Source organism: Gadus morhua, chromosome 14 (genome assembly GCF_902167405.1).
Source record: "Gadus morhua chromosome 14, gadMor3.0, whole genome shotgun sequence".
NCBI lineage: Eukaryota > Metazoa > Chordata > Actinopteri > Gadiformes > Gadidae > Gadus > Gadus morhua.
In genome coordinates, this window is record NC_044061.1 from 9,319,324 (window position 1) to 9,344,849 (window position 25,526).

At 43.5% G+C, this 25,526-nt stretch overlaps 1 protein-coding gene across 3 annotated transcripts; it reads right to left on the minus strand.

The window, feature by feature from the left end:
* On the minus strand, positions 1-24,434 carry LOC115558980 (globoside alpha-1,3-N-acetylgalactosaminyltransferase 1). Of its 3 annotated transcripts, XM_030377553.1 has the most exons (11): positions 24,070-24,434; positions 20,115-20,156; positions 19,846-19,962; positions 19,707-19,739; positions 6,233-6,367; positions 5,402-5,510; positions 4,691-4,804; positions 1,547-1,663; positions 1,302-1,435; positions 773-850; positions 1-523 (listed from the first exon to the last, which is right to left on the minus strand). In XM_030377553.1, exons 1-11 carry the CDS (start codon positions 24,132-24,134, stop codon positions 376-378), a joined length of 1,092 nt encoding a protein of 363 aa, XP_030233413.1. In that variant the 5' UTR covers positions 24,135-24,434; the 3' UTR covers positions 1-375. The 3 variants fall into 3 exon arrangements, 2 of the variants coding, with proteins under 2 accessions (XP_030233413.1, XP_030233412.1); XM_030377552.1 differs by lacking the exons at positions 19,707-19,739; positions 19,846-19,962; positions 20,115-20,156; positions 24,070-24,434 and adding an exon at positions 6,552-6,688; XR_003979395.1 differs by lacking the exons at positions 1-523; positions 773-850; positions 1,302-1,435; ... (2 more) ...; positions 20,115-20,156; positions 24,070-24,434 and adding an exon at positions 6,552-12,081 and having other exon boundaries at positions 1,546-1,663.
* Between the last annotated feature and the right edge of the window lie 1,092 nt (positions 24,435-25,526).

The following is a 25,526-nucleotide window of genomic DNA, read 5'->3' on the forward strand; positions in this document are numbered from 1 at the left end:
TGAAAACCATGTAAATACCCTTTAATGAAAAAAAATGCATTCATACATATATATATATATAATATGAAGTAGACAATTCTGTTGTTTTAGCAATGATGACTTTTAGCAGTGATGACTTTGGCTGACAGAAAAGGCTGGATGTAATTTATTAATTTATATCAGTATCATTGAATTATAATATACAATAATCTACAAATGAAAAAAACCTTGCTTGTATGATAGACTAAAAACGTATTTTTTTAGTTTACACCCATTGTCCCAATGAATACATGCTTGGTAAATAACTGCCTGTACCTTCCCATGATCCCGCTCTAAAATTAAATTTAAAAAACGTTACTGTCAAGAAGTGGCTTCCAATAAGTCATTCTTCTTCAATTAGTGTCCACCATTTGGCCTGACCTCGGCGTAATTCTTCACCAGCTGAGAAATCCTGACCACCTTGATGTCTTCAGGTTTTCGGTCATAGTCTGACCACAGATACTCTGGAGACAACACCTTGGTGGGCTTGTTGTGGAGGAGGTACCTGCATGGACAAAGACCTCACACATTAACGGAATGAAGGGGTTTTGGCCAATCTGATAAATGACCAAAACACATACAACAGATTTAATTTACACCTGGCATTAGAAAGAGTCTCGAAAGATGAAAGATGATACAGGAAATGTTCAAGAAGAACATTTCCTGTACATCAACAGGTCTAACATGTCTGTTAAATGTTATAAGATCACATAACTTGAGTTAACCAAAAAATGAGGCTTTATTAACACTTTACTTGTTGAGATGGCTTTCTTCTTGCCAGACAGCTTCAATATTGTTCTTGGAATCGATCTCTGACTGCTCATAGCAGTACCTTAAAACACACACACACACACACACACACACACACACACACACACACACACACACACACACACACACACACACACACACACACACACACACACACACACACACACACAAACACACACACACACACACACACACACACACACACACACACACACACACACACGTATATTATTCATTTTCCATACTTTCTCCTAACCCTTATCAATTGGCTCCCATCCCATCCAGGCTGTCAACAGGTAGACCTAAAATAAAATCGACCTAAAACTCACTCGTTTATTAAATGAACGAGTTAACCCTAAACAAAGCTTGCCTCTCACATCTCATCAACATTCCATCAATGAGGAATGGCATTATCATCATGTACCATTTTTACCCTCGCAACAAGTCGCACTGGCAAAACAACGCTGTGCTAAAATATATATCCAACCGGAGCACTGTAAAAGGTTAACTACCTGACCAGTTTATACATGTCCTCCAGGTATCCGCCCCAGACGGCCGCAGAGTAATAGTAGTCTCCCTCATCCATCGGGATGTAAGCCTGAGACTGAGGCCGGCGCTCATACGGGAACTTTTTCCTTGTTTCGTCCTAGGAAGGAGAGGGAACGATCAACTGATGGCTGTTACTAAACTCAATACTAATAGGCATTCAAATATTCCAGAGGGCACTTGAATGATAACAGGACATCTATATTAAAACCTTGTAGTATCCTCGATGAAGAACAGCCGACATCCGACTGAGAGATTCAGCTCCGACTCGGCCGTGGAAGAGGCTGTCGATGTCCATCATGAAGATATAGTCGGACTGATTACGAATCTAAGAACACAGTATATAACAGTGAAGAACAAATGAGTACAAGTTGTGTAAGAAATGTTAAATTCTTTAACATTATATTATGTGATACTTGAATATGCTAATATTTATTAATTTAATATTATGTGGGGTAAATAGGTCAGATATATTTCTGTACAACAGCTGTCTGGTCAGTTCTATTGGATTAAAACAACACAGGTGTAAAATGAACTAGAGCAGGGAATAAACGTTGCCTGCTTTTCCTCTTCAGCATTGGTTCATGTTTAAATCATAAAATAAATAATAATAATAAATAATAATAATATCTTCATTTTATAATGCGCTTTTCAGGTACCCAAAGTCGCAGATTACAAAGTCATAGAGGGGGGGGGGGGGGGTATTACAGACAGGGGGACAGTACAAGCAGGACACATGTACATATACAGGCAAAGAAGTGGGGGGGGTATTACAGACAAGGGGGACAACGCAAGCATACACAGCACAGGCAGAAATAAAAAAAAAACAGAGTTATTGAGATGTAACAGGGGGTAGAAGTGTAGGCAGTTATGGTGGCTAGGGATAGGGAAGATCATAGGCTTGGGTGAAGAGGTAAGTTTTGAGGCGGGACTTGAATGTTGTGAGTGAGGGAGAGTGGCGAACAGATTGGGGGAGGGAATTCCAGAGTCGGGGTGCTGTGCGTGAGAATGCTCTGTCGCCAAAAGTTTTTAATCGGGATATTGGTATAGTCAGGGTGAGAGTGGAGGAGGAACGGGTGGCTCGGGAGGGGCGGTGGGGGAGGAGGAGGTCAGACAGGTAAGGGGGGGCTAGGTGGGGAAGAGCTTTGAAGGTGAGGAGGAGTATTTTGAAGTTGATGCGCTGCTTGATGGGGAGCCAGTGGAGAGAGTGGAGAACGGGAGTGATGTGTTCACGGGACCGGGTGTGGGTGAGGAGGCGGGCAGCAGAGTTTTGGACCATTTGGAGTCTATGGAGGGAATGGGAGGAGATGCCAGTAAGGAGGGAGTTGCAGTAGTCGAGGCGAGAGGAGATGAAGGCATGGATGAGGGATTCAGCGGCAGGGGGGGGGAGGCAATGTCTGATTTTGGCGATGCGGCGGAGGTGGAAATATGAGGTCTTGACGATGTGGCTGACATGGGGAGTGAAGGTAAGGGTGGGGTCCATGATGACACCGAGATTGCGTACCAGGGTGGAGGGGGTGATGGTTGAGGAGTCGATGGTGAGTGAAATGGGACCAGTTTTATTGAGAGTGGATTTGGTGCCAATGAGGAGGAGCTCAGTTTTGTCACTGTTCAGTTTGAGGAAGTTGTGAGTTAGCCAGGTTTTTATTGTAGAGATGCAAGTTTCGATGTGGGTGAGGGGAGGATTTTGGGGGGATTTGGTGGTGACGTATATCTGGGTGTCGTCGGTGTAGCAGTGGAAGTCCAGGGTGAGTTGGCGGAGGATGTGACCAAGGGGGAAGAGGTAGCAGATGAAGAGGAGGGGGCCGAGGACTGATCCCTGGGGGACCCCCTGCGTAACTGGGGAGAGGGTGGATGAGTGACCGGAGAGGGAGATGAACTGTTGCCTGTTTGTGAGGTATGATGTTTAAAATGTTTAAAAATGATTAAAATAATAAATAATTACTGGCTTGGTGTAGAGTGGAGCAGGTCTCCATTAGATGAACATAATGACAGTAAGAGATATTGTAGAAGAAGCATTTGAAAATGATATTAAACATTAGGTATATATGTATTGGTATATATTGGATAGCATGGCCTATCATGTAAATCCTGTTCTGTTAAGCTTAATAACAGCGTACCTGTTCACTAAAAGGTAAATTAACCGAGAGGTAAATGTACTAGGTCATATTAGGTAATCCTCTGTCAGATCTCTCTCGCTCAGACAATCACATCAGTGTCAAGTGTTACAGTCTCGACGTCTCATCTTTGCTCCTTGAATGTCGGTATGTAATGGTATGGAGTTATTGAAACTTACTACGTGTAAAAAAGACTAGAAATTGAATGTTTATTTTTAAGCCTCGAAAGTTGCACTGGGTGCCTTTAAATGTTTTAATCACTTGAAACAAGGTTCCTGATAATATTGATAGGGAAATAGTCAGTGATAAAAGTAAGAAGTGTGTGTGTGTGTGTGTGTGTGTGTGTGTGTGTGTGTGTGTGTGTGTGTGTGTGTGTGTGTGTGTGTGTGTGTGTGTGTGTGTGTGTGTGTGTGTGTGTGTGTGCAACATGAGAAACTGACATCAAAGCACCGTCTGTCTGAGAGAAAACTGTCTGGCAATAATGGCTGTTTAAATAGGGAACTGTAAATAGGGAACTTCTGTTGTAAAAGATTAACATTTCAGTTCAGGAAAATTTTAGGGAGCCATTTATTTGTTTAAATTTTTTTATGTTACAAATCTGATAAGCTGTTGTGTTTATTAGTCCATGCGACGTGCATGGACATAATAAAGGCGACAAGCCTTCTTTCCCATTAAACGGTAAACATGGCGTCAAGCGGTTCAACTCTTGGTTCACGTTGGTCCCAAAGAGAAGTCGAGTGTCTGTTAGCCATTTGGGCAGACGATGATATTCAGGCACAGTTGGAGATGACCCACAAGAATTCCAATGTATTTGGGAGAATCCGCGACCATATGCAAAGTCGAGGACACCACCGAACAATGTGTTCTCTGTGTTGTTGTCCATTGTTGTCAAAACTCTGACTGGCGGCAGACTTTATTATGGTCCATGCAGCGGACGCTTGGTGATGAAGTGTTATGACGTGATGACGTATGTACAAGAGCCTACCTTGGCCAGGCCACAGTTGGGACAGCCAACGGCCACGGCCAGATGGCCTAGTGTGAGTGCAGGCCAGAGAACAATGGGGCCAGTTGAGCACGGTTAGGTGTGAAAACGGCCAACGGCCACGACCAGATGGCCTAGTGTGAGTGCAGGCCAGAGAACAATGGGGCCAGTTCAGCACGGTTAAGTGTGAAAACGGCCAACGGCCACGGCCAGATGGCCTAGTGTGAGTGCACCCTTAATGTATCATCAGGTGTACCTGTTGGTCGATGGCGATGGTGGCATACTTCATCCTACCCAGCACCACGTCTTGCCAACGAGTGGCACTGGGAACCGGGAGGATGGTGATCTTCCGGCCCATAGCTTGGTCAATCTAGGAGAAACACACAGGATGACCCAAATCACAAATCACAAACAATTTATTAGCTACAAAAGATCCAAGCAATCGATAAGGAACACGGAACTACTTGGCGACCACTTGGTGTACTGAAACATAAAGAACATCTCATTTTAACCTTAATAATCAAGGTTTGTGTACCCAGTTAGTGTACCTAAACACAGTGACGCTTTACATGATAACCCTCACTGCCAGGCTGCTCAATATGTACACACTGTGATCCCAGTTTCAGGTTGTTTTGACTGCAACACCCCTTCCATTCTCTTGGCAGTATCCTCACTGAGGCCTGCTGTGCTCAAGGGCTGAAGGTTTGAGTGTCTTTATTCTTGATATGGGCTAGGAAAAGTCTTTCAACGGTCTTCATGACTCCAGAGGTCGTGAGACGGGCCTGTAGTCATTAAGGCCAGTAATGCTTGTCTTCTTCAGGGACTGAGATAATGCTGGTGCTACGAAAGCCGGCGTCACAGGTATAGACCTACCCAGATTTCGTCACAGTTGTGGTGCCTGACAGGGAGGTCAATTTCAAAATAAAACCAAAACAAACAACGGATGTAGAATGTTGCATGAACTTACTTTGGGAACCTCATCCACATGGTCTGTAAAGATGTAATAGGTTAGTTTGAAGTCCACCATAAAGTGCTTCTCTCCTGATTCAAGGAAGCCCTTCAAAAAACGAGTGTACCTAGGAAAGATGGATAACATAATTTAGACCTTGATAGTTTTGTGATGCCTTATAGTGTGATGGGCGTTTTCTGTTCATATTGTTACTTAAGTAGAATATGCCAAAATATTCTTAAATTAATGATTAACACACATACTGTATACACAAACTGCCTGCTGTCTACCTGTCTACCTGTGTGTGTGTGTGTGTGTGTGTGTGTGTGTGTGTGTGTGTGTGTGTGTGTGTGTGTGTGTGTGTGTGTGTGTGTGTGTGTGTGTGTGTGTGTGTGTGTGTGTGTGCAACATGAGAAACTGACATCAAAGCACCGTCTGTCTGAGAGAAAACTGTCTGGCAATAATGGCTGTTTAAATAGGGAACTGTAATTAACTGAAATTAACATTTCAGTTCAGGAAAATTTTAGGGAGCCATTTATTTGTTTAAATTTTTTTATGTTACAAATCTGATAAGCTGTTGTGTTTATTAGTCCATGCGACGTGCATGGACATAATAAAGGCGACAAGCCTTCTTTCCCATTAAACGGTAAACATGGCGTCAAGCGGTTCAACTCTTGGTTCACGTTGGTCCCAAAGAGAAGTCGGAGGATTCATTTATTAAATCCTCTAGTCAGCAGGCAAAAGTGAGAAAGGCCACATATTTTGCTTTTTAGGGACGAAAGCAAAACTATTATATAGGCTAGGTTTATTAGCCATGTAAGCAATAATAGAAGGAATAAGTGGGCATACTTGCCAACCGCGAACACTATTACAGCAATTCTTGGATCCATTCTTTTGTAAATGGAATCTATCACCACTGGGTCAAAGGTCCCTTCCCACACCAGGGGAGCATTCCAGTTTGTGACAGGGTTAACGTCCATCCGTCTAGGAGTAAAAGGACAGAAGAAAACAGATTCTCCAGTTCAGGTAGCTGGACAACAAACAGGTACATAAAGAATGGTATACAAGATAAAAACACTCTCTGGATAAATGACGCAAACCCCTATTCGCTAGAGATAAAAAGATGAGATGCCTCTGGGTTATTTGCAGCGACAGGCCTCACGGTTACCTCCGATGCAAGCCCCATGATCCAAGCATACTTGTGAGTGTTACGCACTCCAGGATGCTTTTATTCATGCTGCAAGAGGGACCGGGGTCAATGGCTGACATACTGATAACAGACGCACACCACTGCATGCAGAATCCGCTAGACATACAATACCAGTACAGGTTATGCCAAGAGGCGATCGATGGTATTGCACCGGTTTTCAACTCATGGTAGGAAGCCGGTGTGACAGTTCCGTGTCCTGATTCACCATGTAGTACCCCAATATTCCCAGAGAAAAAGGCACCTATTGAAGGGCAACCTACAGCGGGGTGTTTTTTTTTATTCAAAAAGGTAAATGATGCAGTGTATCCTGGAACACCCATCGTTCCTGATCCTCACACACTTAGCTCATTTAGTTCTCCGGGTGGAAAAACATTGACAACAAAAAAATCAAATAATGGTTTTCTTTGAAACAACGGGCTACTGTAGACAGTGGATACTCGTTTATTACAATTTAGCATGGCCAGTGAAGACAGCACACACAGCCATGGCCTGACCTCGTTTGGCCCCGTTTGGCCACTTTTTTAGACCATAAAAACAGGCCCTTATGGCCTCACCTACCTTTGTGCTTGAGTAAACCGCCACAAGGAAGAGGGCACACCCTTATGCATTCTTCTCCTTGATGTGAACACAGGCAACTCTGTGTCTCTGTATTATTGACATTTTCATTGTGGGGGGTTGTTTGAATAGCTGTTCATGTGAAACAGTTTGAACACCTCTGCCTAACTGTATTCTGGACTCACTCTGCTAGAGAGGAGTCTTGGCAGGAGTCTATGCATACATTAAAGTAGGTTAATTGACTACAACTAGTGTCAACTAAGTGTGCGTCTTAATTCGGTAGCCGGAACCAGGAGCACGATCTTGGTGACCGGTCTTTCGATTAAGTTGGTCCGGGTTTGAAGCTTTACACTCCTCACGACACCTCTTTGGTCAGGGTTGATGTTCACGATTCTAGCAATAACCCATGACCCTCTAGGGGCGGTTACATCTGCTATTAGCACAATGTCTCCTTCCATGAAATTCCGCCTAACTCTGCTCCATTTCTGGCGTTCCTGCAGGAGCGGTAGATACTCTTTAAGCCACCTGGACCAGAACAGGTCTGATATGTATTGTACTTGGCGCCAACGTCTTCTTACGTACGTGTCCTCTTGCTTAAAGGTTCCCGGTGGGAGCAAGGGCTGTACTTTGGATAGTAGTAGGTGGTTTGGGGTCAGCGGTTCCAAGCCGTTTGGATTATCTGATACAGTGGTCAGGGGACGGCTATTAAGGATAGCTTCAACCTCACACATGACAGTGGTGAGGATTTCGTCATCTAATATTTGCTGTTTTATGACGGAGAGCAAAACCTTTTTCAGCGACCGAATCAATCTCTCCCACACACCTCCATGATGGGCAGCTGCAGGGGGATTAAAGGTCCATTTCACACCTTTCTGTTGCAAAGCCTTGCTGATCTTGTCCTGATTCCATGCTTTAAGTGCTTCCTTCAACTCTCGCTCAGCAGCAATGAAGTTGGTCCCGTTATCGGATCTTAGTTTGTTTACTTGTCCTCGCCTACAAATGAATCGTCGGAGGGCATTAACGCACAAATCTGTGTCAAGGGAATGCGCCACCTCCAGGTGTACCGCACGACTGGCTAAACATGTGAAAATGACTCCATATCTTTTTATTGTGCCCCTTCCTCTTTAGACCTCGATGGGGCCGAAATAATCCACTCCGACATTAGTGAAGGGTGGCAGATCGGGAGTGATCCTGTCTCTAGGCAAAACCGCCATTTTCTGCTCGCCAACGTCACCTCGTAGACGTCTACATTTTACACAGTCGTTTATAATTGTTCTGGACAATGCATTGGCGCAAGGGATCCAATATTTCTGCCTTAAAACAGATAACATGTAGTTCCTTCCACAATGTCCTATTTGTCTATGGATATTTTCAAGAATTAACCTCGACACATGGTGATTCTTTGCTAGGATGACGGGGTGCTTTGTCTCTTCCGGCATGGCCAGCTTACTCAGTCTTCCCCCGACTCTCAGTATTCCATTATCCAGCTTAGGATCAAGCTTAAAGATTGGGCTTTGTCTTTTGACATTCCTAGTTTCACTCTTCAAACTCGCAACTTCATCCGGAAAGCTCTGCATGGAGATGTCATCCTTTTTGAACAGGAGTTTTAGCTGGAAGTGTCCATCTTTCATTTTGGCGGAAGCAGACATAATGCGCATGAATTGTTTATCTTGTATGGACATTTCAGCCTTCTCCTCATACACCTTCTCAGGGAAGTCTTGATTGAAGTTCTTACAAGATCGTCCAAGTTTACAACTGCTATTCAATTACTGTGAACCTGGCGAAGCTGACCTTCAGCGTCACTGCAGTCGTTCAAAAGTCCATTAACCACCCATCCTAGCCTGGTCTTGACAGCATAAGGACCACCTTCTTGGCTGTTTATTATCTTCCATGGTTCCATGGTCTTAGGTGCGTTAGTTCCTATCAGAAGCCCGATTTCAGCATCAATATGGGTCAATACAACCTCCTTTAGGTAATCCCATTCCTTCAAGGCTTCCAATGTGGGAATTTGCTCCTTTGTAACAGGTATCTCCTCTTGCGTGTAGACCGCTGGCAGCGCAATAAAATCATCTCCTTCAAGATTCGATACTTCCAAACCGGAGATTCTGTCTACATTCACAACCTTCTCGTGTCCAAGGGTTTTCAGTAAAATTCTTGTTTTCCTTCCTTTAGCATTCAGTTGTCTTTGTAAGGTAGTTGTGCAAAAAGTGGCAGTACCGCCTGGGTCTAAAAAGGCGTAAGTATGGATGGCTTTATTGCAGCTCGACAGTTTGACCTTTACTGGTACAATGGCTAATGTTTGGTTATCACCGGCCCCAGTATGAGCGGGTTTCTCCAGTGATACCAGAGAGCTGTTTACTGCTGTCGCTCTGTCTTCATTCTGCCTCCTGATTTCCTCTGGTTTATTTCTTTCGATGTTCAGCATGGTGGGGTGCTTTAATGAGCAGATCTTACAACTCAGTCTCCTCCTGCAATCCTTACTTAGATGACCCTTGTTCATGCAGCCGAAGCAGATTCCGTTGACTTTGAAGAATTCAACTTTCTCTTCACGCTTTTTTCCGTTCAATTCTTTACAAGTTTCAGTTGTGTGGTCCTTTTTGCAGAACAAACATATTCTGGGTCGTGCCGTCAAAACAGGGGTTGGATTTTGAAGCGGTTCTTCTGTTGTCACAGTTGTGAAGCTACTCTTGTATGCAGAGCCTGATTTTACTCTGGGGATTTTTTTCCTATCGTCCTTTGGTGTGACATCTTGGATGTTTCCAAATAATGGGTCGCATGCCATATTTGCCTGTCTTTCAACAAACTGACTAATTGCATGAACTTGGCTCTTGCTTGGGTTCGCTCATAACACTCATAAGCTTTACCTCTCCATTTTTCTCTCAATTTGAAAGGAAGCCTTGAGACAAAGGTTCTCATGTGAGATGTATTGTTCATGTCATTAAGAGCTTCAACGTCAATCATGGCATTACCACAACTACGCAAAAAATAAGCGTACTCTTGCAGTGCTGCTCGATCTTCGGACTTAAGTACTGGCCAATTCAATGCCTTCTCTTGATAGGCTGAAGCAATAAGGATGTCGTTCCCAAAGTGTTTTTGCAACAATTGCTTTGCTTTGTTGTACCCTTTTTCAGGTTCCATATGTAGACAGCTTCTCACAAGTAATTTTGGCTGCCCTTCAGTGTACTGATCTAGGAAGAACAATCTGTCCCTCTCATTACTTGTTTTTCCTTCAATGCAATGTTCAAAGGTGCGAATGAAAGTCAAGTATTGCATGGGGTCACCTTTAAAAACAGGAATTTCCTTTGAGGGCAAAGTTGAGAGTCTTTGTTCTTTAATCAGCATTTCCGTTATTTCGTTCTGCTTTTGCATTATTTTCATCAGGTTGATGTCTGCACTGTGTTTGTCATGGGCATGTTTGTCAGTGTGGGATACTGGTAATTGCAATAATTCTGTCTTGAAAGTTGGACCTTTAACTTGTACATGCCGCTTTTCACCTCTAGGGGCATATGAGCTCTGTCCAGGTAACTGTGCAGCAACATGACTGTAGTTCTTGTCATCTGCAAGTTCATCTCCTTCGTCATCACCAGCTTCATCGTCATCATCCTGCTCCTCTCCATCAACAGCATCTTCTGCCCCATCGTACTGAGCTGAAGTAAAGTAAAGTCTTTTTCCTTTTGCCTTGAAAGCACACTGCTCCTTCCATCCAGCTCATCATAAACCTTGATTTTAGCATCTGCAGCAGCAAGTTGGGTTTCAATGCTTATTTCCTTTTGAGCTCTTATTTGTTCCCACCTTTGAGTGAGCTCAGCTTCTTCCCTTTCAAGTGCAAGTTTATTTTTAAGACCTTCAGCTTGTGCCATGAGCGCTGCTCTTTCAGCTTCAGCTTTACGCCTGGAAGAGGAAGCTGTAGAAGATATATGGCTGCTCCTTGTGCTGCTTTGAGGAACCTTGCTTATGAGAGAGGCACCAGAAGTATGCTCTTCTTGAACCTCTGTGGCTTGATGCTCTTGTGCAAGTGTTGCTGCATATTGCTTCCATTTTTTTACTGTACTTTTGAATTCATTAAATCTGGCAAGATTTGGTAAGTACCATTTTGTGTGATCATCTTCCTTTCTCTCCTTTGGAAGCAGTTCATAAATTGAGCATTGTATTTTACTAAAATCCTCGATAAGCACAGTGAAGTTGATGTGCATTTGTGAAATAACCTCCAGATTATCATATTCAACCATAAGTGATTCAATTTGATTTCTGCTTGTGATCAGCTGCTTTAATTTAGCACTTCTCGATTTAGTTAACCGCTCCAATTTAGCTGCGAGTCCCTTTTCAGTTAACTTTGGCACTCTCTTTGGTTTAACTTCTGACTCGCTTCCATCTTTAGTTTTTGCGACAGGGCGATTGCCTCCCACCACATTTGCATCATGCTCCTCATATTCCACCACATTACTGGCGTCTTTATTTTCAATTGACATTTTGTCGACAAATCAACCACGCAAATTTATACGCGCACATAAGTTGCAGAGTTAAAGCACGTTTTCAAACGGGGCGCGGAAAAGTCAAACGTTTTCAAAAGTCAAACGGGCCGCAGCTCCTCAACGTTCCGTACGGTGGTGATTAAAGTCATTCACTTCGTGTCATCAACTGGATCATTATACGGCTTTTTCCGTTCAAATAATCCTCACGTCAAACAAGACTTTAATCACAGCGTTTTAGTTCCGATGCTCCATTCCGGTTAAATATACAATTAATTCCACAACTAATTAATGTCCGACAACATGTTCCTTACATCCATCCAGGGAATAACTCCTCAGACGTTTTCAACTTATGTCACGGCTTTCAAGCATGCAAATTATTGAAGCCTTACGGACGCCTTGGGACGGACTTCAACGCGCTGCGGCATCACTAAACTGTTACGCCTCGTTTCCACATACGTATGTTTTTCGTGTCCGTGCTTCCGTAAATTTACGGAAGGAGTCGCTAGTGTTTTACGTACGGGCATGAATTTATTTACGGACAAAAGATGTTAGGAGAAATCAGCGGATTGCTTACTCCGGGTAGGAAATGAGTGCCCAAATGAAGGAGTTCAAGTACCTCGGGGTCTTGTTCGCGAGTGAGGGTACTATGGAGCGTGAGATTGGCCGGAGAATCGGAGCAGCGGGGGCGGTATTGCGTTCGCTTTACCGCACCGTTGTGACGAAAAGAGAGCTGAGCCGCAAGGCAAAGCTCTCGATCTACCGGTCGATCTTCGTTCCTATCCTCACCTATGGTCATGAGGGCTGGGTGATGACCGAAAGGACGAGATCGCGGGTACAAGCGGCCGAGATGAGTTTTCTCAGAAGGGTGGCTGGCGTCTCCCTAACTCGGATTAGAGCCGCTGCTCCTTTACTTAGAAAGGAGTCAGCTGAGGTGGTTCGGGTATCTGGTAAGGATGCCCACTGGGCGCCTTCCTTGGGAGGTGTTTCAGGCACGTCCAGTGGGGAGGAGACCTCGGGGAAGACCCAGGACTAGTTGGAGAGACTATATCTCAACCCTGGCCTGGGAACGCCTCGGGATCCCCCCGTCAGAGTTGGTCAATGTGGCCCGGGAAAGGGAAGTCTGGGGCCCCCTGCATGAGCTGCTCCCCCCGCGACCCGACCCCGGATAAGCGGATAGGAGACCGGTACTTTGGAACATGAGGATCGACATATACAGAGATAAAAACAAAACCAACAGGCTTGGAAAGAGATCGCTGAGGAGTTTGGCCTGCAAGGTACTTATCCTACAAGTTTTGTGAAAAACATAAAAACTTTCATACGGTATCTCCGTAAAACGACGGCGAAAGTTAAATTTTTTGAACGTATATTACGGACATACCGGACAGAAATTTTACGGAGGGGAGGAGTCTCGGAGGAAAAACGGACATTACGGAGAATCACATAGGAATGAATGGACTTTCGGTCGGAGACGGTTGGATCGCATACGAGAATGTACGTATGTGGAAACGAGGCGTTATACCGTAATTTTCGGACTATAAGCCGCGCCTTTTTCCCCATTTTTCGAGTCTGCGGCTTATATAACAGTGCGGCTAATCTATGGATTTTACAGGTTACAGACGAGTCCACCGACTTTAACTCTATGGGCTCTATGACCGGTCCGCGCCCCGCCACCAGTGGCGGGCTCCAGCAGAAAACGCGCGAAGTAGTAGTGGGGACAGAAAATGCAGCTGCAATAGTTTGCTGACCTGCAATAGGTTTCATCTTTTTCTTTGGTGGCATTTTTGCGTTCTCTCTTCTCTGCCTGTTTCTCGAGAAAAACGGGATCTCGTTGGAAGCGCGATGTATGCGCAGGCGCCGTTTGGGCATAACAATATGGCGGCTGCCGTTCAATGTAGTTTTCATCACCACCACCGGATTATGTTTCATTTATTTCATCACAGCACGTCCCCTAAACGTTACAACATAATCGACACGAATGAGCACAGCATCGAGCAGTGGAAACGTGGGTTTATTTACTATGAAGTTCGTATTTTTAATTGTTGAAATGAAATCAGCGGTGACGAGCTAGTTGTTTTGGTAGCGGCTAAATTAGCATGTCGCGATACTTTGTACAGGGGATCACGTCTGCGCCGAGTAGATGCGCAGAGGGTTGAAACAGCGCTTGTCCGGTCTGCTCACAATAAGGTTTCTTTGGCCAGTTACTGTGATTAAACACGAGTTCTTTAATGTTCACAATGTATCGTTTTTCATGGGGAAAATGAGATGCGTCCCCGGGACGCATGGATAGTGAGTTTAGTGCGTCCTTTCAGATTTTAATGCGTCAGGGACGCAGGACGCGTACCTAGCAACATCACTGCACCCGCGGCTTATAGTCCAGTGCGGCTTATCTATGTACACATCATTCAATTTAGCTGCTGCGGCTTATACTCAGGTGCGCCTTATAGTGCGGAAAATACGGTAGTTTGCTTGGAGATCGGCTGGTTGCGGTGGGTGCGTGCGTGCGGGACTGGGTCAATGAATGGCCGTTTGTGTATGTGGCTGCAGGCGTGTGCCATCCAAAGTAACAAATGAACAACTTAAAGACGATGCATGCACCTACACTATTCGTTCGGTTCAAAATAAAACGGCGTCGCTTATTTGCCTCGAAAACGTTCCTATCCTTTCATATTGTGTGTATAGATGCGGCGTGGTACCGAGCGGTTGAAAACGATTTCTGTCGGCGTCTCCTGTGTAGCTCGCACCTGCGTTCAATTACTATATGCACGGGACACGCAGTGATTGCGTCATCGAACAGAAAGAAAAACGAAAGTGCGACGCCTGCAGTTCTTTCAATGGAATGGCTCCTACACTTCCTTTCTTATCTCCTTTATGACGCATTTCCACCGGCGCTGGGGTCGATTCGGTGCGTAAAGGTGCGGCACGGATCGCGTTTCCACCACCAAAAGCGGGCGTGTCCCGGACTGAGCCGTATTGAGCCGTTTTCGTCGAGAAGGGTCCATTTGCAGGCTTGGGCGTTGCCGTCATGACACAAGAACGCCCTTTAGGCGTTCCTGGTAGCGTTTCATCGACCAATCACGAGGTGTTTCGAAAGGCATACTGGGTTTCACAAGGCATACTGCGAAGCACAGTCGCATACTATGCTTTCCTTCCTTAAATGGGTAGTTCGGAATTTTGGACATAGGGCCTGATTCCGAAGTGAGCATTGGTATTCTATATCACTGGAGACAGTTTTCAACACATTTCATTCAGGCCTTCTAGTTGCAGAGTTCGCTCGTGCTAGGCTAGCGCACGTCAACGGGCAATGCTAGCCTGCTATTAAAAACAGTCTTACCCACTCCACAGTACACCCGAGGTAAATCAATTATAACGACAGACTATAAATCTAAATGTCTGTTAATAGAATAATGTTAGAAATAAAACCAACCTTGCATTGCATTGCATTTTGAGGGAATTGCGGGGTCTCAGCAGCAGTGTTTATATTCCTGTACGTAGGCTACGGCAGCGGCGGACTGATACCTAGGTTACCTGCCGCTGTCATTGCTACAAACGCAGAGTGAACGAAGGAATTCTACAAGCGTATTAAATTAACAAGATATGGCCACGTTTGGAGGAGTTAGCGATGCATCTGCTTTTGAAGACGATTATGAGGAATTTGTTGTATCCAACGAACCGTACATGTACGAGCCGGTGTTTTGATGTCAAAGCCAGCAGCAACAAGCCACAGTTGAGTCCTTTCTGGATCTCGCACTGGAAATTGGTGGAAACTTTGTGGTGCCCATCTGTTCCGTTTATTTCTACAATTTCTAAAAGCACACTGAACCATCATGTTGCCTAGTCGTTCAATTGCGCTTCTGTCCCACGCTTCTCTGTTTACGTTCTTCTGTCGTGATTCGGTTACAAACCTAACCAGCGCATAGTAGAATTCCGCTTCTGCTGAGAAAGTAGTCCCTCGATGATTCATGCGATGCAAGGTTAGTTTTATTTCTAACATTATTCTATCAACACAGACATTTCAATCTATAGTCTGGCGTTATAATTGATTTACCTCGGGTGTACTGTGGAGTGGGTAAGACTGTTTTTAATAGCAGGCTAGCATTGCCCGTTGACGTGCGCTAGCCTAGCACAAGCGAACTCTGCAACTAGAAGGACTGAATGAAATGTGTTGAAAACTGTCTCCAGTGATATAGAATACCAATGCTCACTTCGGAATCAGGCCCTATGTCCAAAATTCCGAACTACCCCTTTAATGGCAATTTTACCTCTCTCATTAGATATAGCAATCATGGAGCCCCCACTTGGCTAACGTTAGTCCTATGCTCCCTGTACTTACTACTAGATCTTATTTTGAAACTTCTGTTTGAGAAAATCGGGTTTGGTGTGTTGATGGTGAAAGTTAGGTTGGTTTATTGCAATTTCCGTTGTCGGGTTATTACCGGTCATTGACCCGGGAAAAAATTAGGAAGACCGACATTTCTTAATGTCCCCGGTCAGAATGACCAGGGCCGGCCCAAGCCTTTCGGGGGCCCTAAGAAGAATTTGATATTGGGGCCCCCCCTCCCACCTAGCGAAGTCATTTGCGCTCAACGATTATTGACAAAAATGTCACACTACAATGATTTGACAATGTATTAATTGACATTATCAATTGTATTAATACTGAATTACGTAGATGTGATTTCCTGTATTTTTTATATGGCCAGCTGGAGAAGGGAAATACCTCAATTTAAGCATATTCATAGCATTTTGCTTTTTGACTTATTGAGATAGTGACTTGGGCTTGGGCTTCAGTGCCCCTTGACCTCTTGGGCCTGGAAGGCTCATTCAGTTGCTCTCATGCCAAAAATATTCTAGACTTTTGTCCCTGGATAGACCCCTGTATTATTATAGTCGTTATTTACACCAAAACAGTCACCTTTTAACCTTAGAGGGCACTTAGATCACAGATTTATTTTATATTCATATTCAAAGTGAAGCATCAAGTGTGGTTTACTGAAGTTAAATTGTAAAATAATTAAATACAACAGCATTTGTATTTTTTTTTTTAAAGTATCAGTTTAATAAACAGATCTTTCAACAGATTTGCACCAGAGAGAAACGTCCTTTTAGATGACATGCTTATATATGTCCCTTCCAACTTAACCTTGAGTATTATGCAGTGTCTGTCTATGACCGCGAATTATCTGTCAGCAGATTGAGCACGCAGTTGATATGCATGACTCGAACGCTGGCAGATATATTGATCGTAAAATCAGAATTGTCTTGTATAGATGTATTCGTTATTTCATTCAATCAGGTCACTTGTTTAAGTTATTTAATATTATTATCATTATTATTTTTAATTATTTGTAATTATATATATATTTTTTTTTTCCGATAGGGGGCCCCCTGGCGGTCAGGAGGCCCCAAGCGCCCGCTTGTATTGCTTATGCCTCGGGCCGGCCCTGAGAATGACCAATGGAAATAATTCCTTGCACAATTTGAATTGTGTTTAAATATGCTACAGTGGTCATTTGTTTAGCCAATTCATGTTAAACAATGAGGGTTTTGATTGACCCGACCCAGCCCGCCGATATTTCCCACCACTATCCTTGAGCCGGGTCGGGCCGGGCCTGTGATCGAGCGTTTGTGTTTATTTTGTTTTTGTTATCATTGCTTTATTGGCCTAATCTGAGGAGAACTCTATGCCATAAACAGAAATATTATAGGCCTTTATTACACTGGTCTTCTCAATGCCATGGTCATTTGTTTAGCCAATTCATGTTTACAATGAGGGTTTTGATTGACCCGACCCGGCCCGCCGATATTTCCCACCACTATCCTTGAGCTGGGTCGGGCCGGGCCTTTGATCGAGCGTTTGTGTTTATTTTGTTTTTGTTATCATTGCTTTATTGGCCTAATCTGAGGAGAACTCTATGCCATAAACAGAAATATTATAGGCCTTTATTACACGGGTCTTCTCAATGCCATGGAACGCTCCGTTCACTTGCATGGGTAGTAGTCCGGTAACAACCCCAGCGTCTTCGGTTGCTAAGCGACGTCAACGTCTTTGGCAGACTATTCCACTGCTGATCAACACTACGAATGCTGGTAACGAATAAATTGTAAAAAGACACACCATGTGAAGTTATTTTCCAAATAAGATTTGAAAAGCTTTGGAAGTTTATTTACAACACTATTTACGTGGTTTTTGAGTAGTACACTAAGGCCCCGTCCACACGAAGCAGAAACGGGCGAAACCGTTCCGGTTTCGATCTATCCGGTTTCGGAGTATCTCCGTAAAGACGGAGTCAAGCGAAACCGGGTAGATCTGTAGAAACGCTGTCTTACACATGCCAGGCCCATAAGGGGCGCTGCTTCTGCTACAGAAATCCAGAAGAAAATTAAATAAGAAGAAGAGGCGAGCATGCGCATAAAGGCTGCCCCCCGAACACCTAACAACACAAACAAAGTCAACAGTCTCAATAAATAATGGCTTAGCAACACAACAAGGGACATGATCTGCTGCAGAACGATTACAAGCCTGTAGTCCGCCATCATCTTTGTTTTTGTGAGTTCTGAGACTCCTCGGGCTTAACAGTCATTGGCTAGAGGGTCGAGGGGTGGGGCGATGACGTCATGGTTTACGGTTTCAGTCGGTTTCAGGCGTCCACATGAATCCAAAACTAAACCGGGTAGATTTGAAACCACCTCCGAGGGTGGTTTCAGAAGTTTACGGCTTCGGTCAGCGGATTCGCCGGCTTCGTGTGGACGGAAGGCTGAACCGTACAAGACCTTTGTGGTTTCGCCATGAAATCGGCTTTGTGTGGACGGGGCCTAAAAGTGCACTCACACTAGGCCATCTGGCCGTGGCCGTGGCAGTTTTCACACCTAACCGTGCTCAAATCTGCCAGTGTGAGTGAGGCCAGTCTGGCCAGGCCAGGCCAATTTGGCTACTTGGGAGAGGTGTGCTGCTACGGTACTGGCCGCCACGGTACAGATGCTAATGAGCCGACACGCGCACACGCACGGCTACGCAGCCTGAGCTGGATGACGTATAGTCCATGCGACGACCATGGACATAATTAAGGCGACGAGCCTTCTTTCCCATTAAACGGTAAATATGGTGTCAAGCGATCTTTACGCTTGTTGGCGTACTCGAAAAAACCAGCAGTGAGAGTGGGCTCTATCTGAGAACGGCTCCAAATAAGCAACAGACTCAGCAAAGTGCGAACTGTGTTCTCTGTGTTGTTGTCCATTGTTGATAAAAAACTCTGACTGGCGGCAGACATTATTATGGTCCATGCAGCGGACGCTTGATGACGTGTTACGACGTGATGACGTATGTACAAGAGCCTACTGTGGCCAGGCCACAGTTGCGACGGCCAACGGCCACGGCCAGATAGCCTAGTGTGAGTGCAGGCCAGAGAACAATGGGGCCAGTTGACCACGGTTAGGTGTGAAAACGGCCACGGCCAGATGGCCTAGTGTGAGAGTGCACCCTAAGAAGGGGGCGTTCCAGTCTGCGTAAACGGGAACCCCCACCACACGAGAACGCCCATTTGTGTCTGCAGTGGGATGATATTGTACTCGTCTCTCAGTAGGCCTACTCCTCCGTTGGGGTAGCCTAAAAGGTTGCGGGCAAGTTCGAGCTACACAAGCCGTCCGTTGATCGGTCGACAGAATCGCACTTCCGTGTGACGGGGGATAATAACAAACAAACATATTACCCGCAAGGTATTTCTGGATAATGGGAAAGCTTTGTTTATTGATGAAAATGTTGCGCAAAAGTTTGCTGTCCTTCTTGGACGCCCTACATCTTCGTGCTTTGCTCATTGTGTGCGTTCTTCTTTTTCCTTGGATTTATTAGCAGGCTACACTGTGTCGGGCTATGGCAAGCCGAGCGTGCCACAATTCGCCTACCACACAATGGTGTGTTATAATGGAGCAACCATTATCAATGTGACCATTTTGTATCCCTTTCTTTTTCATTGGTAGCCAATGCCCCCCAAAAATATAGGCCTATATCATTTAAATTCCAAACATTGTAACAAAATATAATTTGTCAACATTAATTTAGCCTGTGTGATGGATAGATAAATAGACTTACCCTTTCATTACACTAGGCTTGGTATACTTAAGCCTGAAAAACAACAAGACCAATATTTAGACTTTTCTATAACGAAACACAACCTTTAATATCATGGGTAGAATACACAGGTTTCGAATAAATTTTGAAGTAACCTTACCCCTTCTCCATGATTAGCTCAGTGATCCTCCAACTGTTTTGGTCTTCATTTTTATCTCCATTTTCTGGGCAAATTCTGGGCAAATCTTTGGGCAAATCTCTATTTTCTGGAAAAAAACTTCAAAAACAACAAATAAACTATTAGCTATTAGTCATGGGTCTTATCTTAGCCTTTGCCATCTATCTCATAATTTTTGGAGACTTATTAAATTATAAATTGTTCAAAATGGATTTGTTATGTATATTTATTATTACTAAATATTTCATTACCTTTTGAATCGTATGCGATCAACCTCCGAGAAATATACCCCCCTGCGAAGACAATGAAGACTTGTTGAAATATGCACGAATAATTGGTTTATGGTCAGACAACTGGTTACAGCAGCATACAGTGCTTATTGGTGACAGGGTTATCGGTAACATGCCTGATGCATTCGCTCCCAAGCAGACTTATAGACTATTACAAATATGCCTTTAACCACAGAGGAATTCATTATCCTTGCTCACATATTAATTGGAATTCCAAATGCTATAATATTAAAAAGCATGCATTTAATAAGTGGATTTTCGGGGCAGATTAGTCTATTAAAAAGAATGGGAGTCAAATATTAACTATAGCGCTATATTGGCTGATAATTTATGTATGTATTGTGGTATCCTTGGGTTGGAGCAACTTGAGATTTGCTGCTCACTCATTGCTTTGGGCAACAGCAACATCACAATAAAAGGATGAGCTAAAGGAACCAATGACCTGTAGTATGGGGAGGAGCTAATAACCTTCACCAGAATATGATGTAAAACTGTTTAGAGGATCAACCACCACTGTAGCAGATTTATAAAGAGCTAATTATGTATAGATGTTGCCATCATATTAGCCCATATGGGCCAACATATACTCCGATATCGATATAGGGCATCTGTATAGGGCAATATTGGCGGAAAAAATCGGCCAACCTATATCGGTCAGGCAAACACAAATTAAATTCAAAATCTAAAGAAACCTATGCTTGATATATGGCAAGCTGGTGTTCCCGTATTTTTTTTTCCAAGTGCCAAAACGCCAACATATCCTTTATTTTGCTGACCACCTTTTTTTATCCCGACAAAAGCCTCGCAAGGAAAGTTCCTCTGGTAGGCCTACTTTCTCATAGATCGCACCATCTTTCCCCATCTTTGTTTTATGCAAATGCATTACCTTATCTCCCATGATGGTCGCTAGCTAGCGGATTTCACCGTCTCTCCAGTGAGAACTACTCATGATGATATCAATGCGTTGTCTCTGCTGTAGAGGCAACGCAGCAGCACCTATACCGAAGTCCCGCCTCTGTAGCCGTCTAATCGCATTTACGTAAAAAAATTACCGGCAATTTGTGTAGGCCCCGAGAAGGTAAATTGGAGTTCGAAATCAAGCAAAGTTAAAAGCAAAAACAAAAAGCAAAAATAAATTGCCTCATCAGTGTAAACGCGCGGACCATGCCGGGAAAAAGGCGGGCATAAGAAGGGCATATTTAGCTGTGTAAAAACATTTAAAGCTCCCATTTGTTGAAAATAATAGACTGCATTGGGTTCTCCGACGTCTCTGGTACTTCCACAACAAGTAAAGACTCGTAGTGGGGGTTGTCTTGTCCATGGTTGAGAAGGATTTAGGGGAAAGGAAGTTTGGCTTTGATTCCATGAAGTCCAGACTGAACTGCGTCCTGGATGAGAAAGGGATTGTCTACCGCCGGAGGGAGAGCCCCGCCTCTGCCCCGAAGGTCCGCCTCTCCTCTGTCGGGAGTCAGGGAGTCGGCAAACGGCAACTATCCCTTTCTCCTCCATGACGCGGTTCAGATTGATGTGGTAATGAAGTACCAGAGACGTCGGAGAACCCGATGCAGTCGTTTAGGATTCATAAAGTCATCCGGAGGCGCACACAGCTTTTGGCCATAGAATTATATATTATATTCGATAGAGATCTATATATTATATTTGATTATATATTTCAGATATAGAATTCCAGGACTCCCGCCAGAACTCCCGGAGTGCTAAGATTAGAAGTACTCCCATCTGCTACTGTTGTAATGGGCGTGAGGTTGGACCCAAGAACAGCACAGACTGAGACCAGCGTTGGAACAGTTAAACAGTTTATTGTCCAAACAGGTTCTTAAAATCCACAGAAGGTACATAAGGGTAGTCCACAACCTGAGCTAGCCAAAACAGTCCGACTTGCTAGCAGAGACCTCCGGGGAGGGAATCCAACCAAACGGGAGACAGACAAGGGGCGAGCAGGCAGTAGGGTCAGGGACAGAAGGCTGTTCAGGTTACCAGGGCAGGGACGATGAGGATGGGTAAGGGACAAGCAGGGTCGAAACAAAGGAAGCATCCGGGAAATAACACTAGAGAGCTTTGCATGCTGCTGAAGACAATCTGGCAGAGACTGAGGCCACGTTTATACGTAGCAGGGTATTTATAGAAACAAATATTTCCCCCCCTTCTTTTTCAAAAATAACATTGTGTGTAACATTGTCGTTTGCATCAAAACGCATAAATACGCCGTTGAGCGCCATTATAACTGTGCCAAAACCTATAGGCGGCAGTGTAGGGAGAAGGATAAAGCCATGCAAGCCAATCAGAATCCTCAGAATCAACAACAACGAATAACACGAGCGTCTTCCTGTAACAATCAAACTGTAAACATAGGGCGCTCATATGACGTTAAGCATTTCCTGGCGCATAATGTGACGCTTCAGAACCGAAAACCCAGTTTCTCCCCGTTGACACGACCACACATAACCGGCGTTTTCAGAAATCTCCACTTTGGCCGGAGTTTTTAGAATTGATCGTTTTCTGTGATAAAAACTGCGTTTTTGTGTAAATGAGAGGCCAAACTGCGTGGAAATATCTGCGTTTTCCCTTCGTGTAAACGGGGCCTTAGAAATGATCGTTTTCTTGATAAAAACTGCGTTTTCATGTAAATGAGAGGTCAAACCGCGTGGAAATATCTGCGTTTTCCCTTCGTGTAAACAGGGCCTTAATGGAAAGAGTGGATTTAAATCAGGTGAGGGAACGCAGGTGAAGGTGGTTGCGAGAGGTGGGAGTGGCAGGCAGGTGATCAGGAAAAGTACTGGCAGAGCTGGGATGGAAAGCCAGGAGCGGATCATGACAGTACAGAGCTGGCAGTAGGATGTAAAGCCAGGAGCGAATCATGAAAACTGTATTTAACTATTTGGTGAATAATCTCAGCTCATCAAATTGCAACTGTTTTTAGATGTTTTTATTTATATTTATTTTATTTGTTTTGCTCATGTTTATTTGTCCTTTCTGTTGTTTTGTGCATGTATATTGCTGTTAACATTTCGTATTTGTAAATTAGGGAAACTTCAATGCCCTACAACTGTAAATAAAGCTTTGAAATGAAATGAAATGATTACATTGCCAATACAGGAATTTATTTATACGAATTAGTTATACGATTAACCATAATTACATAGAGTGCTTCAGCCACTTGTATGGGAGATAAGGACATATTCTGCAAGCAGGCTAAGGTCCTAAAGGGACAGCCGGTTGATGTTCATCCATGTTCTATTACCTTTTTGATTGCAGACATCTAAGACTAGGCTAAGCACGTAAACCAAAAAGCGCATGAATTCCTGTCCTTTGTCGTTGCAGTAAGCGCAAAACCAACCTTGGTGTTGGCGGCCAAAATAAGGTGCTCCCGATGAAATAAAAAATAAAAATAGCCGTTATTAATTTTAATTATTTTTCAAAGTTAAGCTCGCCCCTTCAGAGTGCATTAATGCATCTTATTTTCTCCATATCGGATTCTGAGACCTTTATCTCATTTAACAACCTACTTTCAGACTTATCTATGGCATAGCTGCCATCTGGCCTCGCGAATCTTCTTTGGTAGAAAGTTGACTTGGAACATATTTCATTGTCATGGTCTGTCTGTTTCCTTGTCTTGTTTTGGTGTGTTTGGTGTGTAAAACCCATTACAAGATATACAGTATATACAGTAGGCTACGTGTGGGGGATTCGGTTGGACTCTTGACAGTGTGTTGGTCGTGTATTTTTTTTTTATAGACATTCCTTCTGTATTTAATAAATAAGACGGGGAAAAGCTTCTTTATGTCATGATTAGTTATCATTTACTAATTTTGAATAACGTTCATGTTTCAGGTAGCAGTTCCATTTCTGATGAATAACAAGCATTGGACTATTATTAATACAAAGTTTAAAGTCTTACCCCAGAAAGATGAGAAGGAAGGCTACACAGACAGTAAGATGGTACTTGGAGGCGAAGCACAACATTTTTGACTTGTATTATCATTCACTATAAGGATGTAGCCAAAGATCATCAATATGGTGGAAAAAAATTAAATCCAAAGTAGGCTGAAAAAAGCAACAAGGTCACTGGAAGAGCAGTAGCCTGTTGGAGTAAGAGAGAGTAGGAGCAACAGTGACGCGCAGAGGTGGAACACAACGCTTAAAAGCCAAATATGTAGACCTGTTATATATTTCCTGTTATTTATTATACAGCTTGCCCAGGGGTGGACTGGGAGAAAAATTCAGCCCTGGCATTTTCTCTCCAGACCAGCCCACTACATTATTAGCACTAGGGGTGGGACGAGACGAACGGGAAGAACCCTGTGCATCCGAATAATAGTACCGTTTTTTGTTTTTCAAGTTTGTGTTTCTTGTGCTGCTGACAAGAAAGGTGTGAAACCCGAACAGGAAGTTAGCAGATATCCTGTGGTTGCTGTATATCCAACCGCCATATAAACTACAAAACCCTTGTTAAATATCACACATGATCCAACGCTAAATCCTCTCTTGCAGTTATTAGTCTGTGACTGTGAAAATCGTTTGGTGTAAGCCCAGCATTAGTTAAAACCAGACTCGGACAATAATAACAAAATCTCCTGACAAATTATCTAAATAGAAACATATTACAGACAGTAACAGCATTAGAGCTGAAACCAATTTGTTTTAACGGTGACTCAGTCATTATGAAACCATAAATAGAGAATTTAATTTTTTTTCTCATATTCTCATACACGTGTATGTGCACATGTATGTATACATGTGCACATACATGTATATGAGAATGCATATCTATTCAGACCTGTAATTCGGCCTACCTGCATAACTGTTAATTTAACTTAAAAGATATGCAAATGTTTGAAATTAAAATCAATGTGAAAATCTTCAACCAGGAAATAATCATAATCAAACCTTTTGTTTCAATTTGAGGCAAAACAAGTTGCTTCTCTCTCTCTCTCTCTCTCTCTCTCTCTCTCTCTCTCTCTCTCTCTCTCTCTCTCTCTCTCTCTCTCTCTCTCTCTCTCTCTCTCTCTCTCTCTCTCTCTCTCTCTCTCTCTCTCTCTCTCTCTCTCGCGTCATAGAAGAACTTCTAGCAGGTCAGGAAAACCTGTTTGACAGGAGATGATGGTAGCAGAGAATATAAAGTGACATTTATGAATAACCAATTGTCATTTTATCACACATATAGTATGTTTCTTCACATAAACCTTTAAACATACACATATTGCATTCCTCTCGAAATAGTCATCACCTCAGTAAACAATAAATTAATTGAAAGATTACAATGAATTCAATGGCAAATATTGCAAATTAAACTAATTATTTCCAATAGGTTTACTTGTATTTTGTGCTAAAATTCAAAGTGTCACATCTGTATTT

Bases quoted from the DNA above. Each gene is read 5' to 3' on its own strand.
- LOC115558980 (XM_030377553.1), bottom strand. From the start codon at position 24,134: ATGTTGTGCTTCGCCTCCAAGTACCATCTTACTGTCTGTGTAGCCTTC. The intron at 19,740-19,845 runs GTAAGGTTACTT...GTTGTTTTTCAG, and splicing joins GAGCTAATCATGGAGAAGGG to GCTTAAGTATACCAAGCCTA. The intron at 5,511-6,232 runs GTATGCCCACTT...CATCTTTCCTAG, and splicing joins ATAGTGTTCGCGGTTGGCAA to GTACACTCGTTTTTTGAAGG.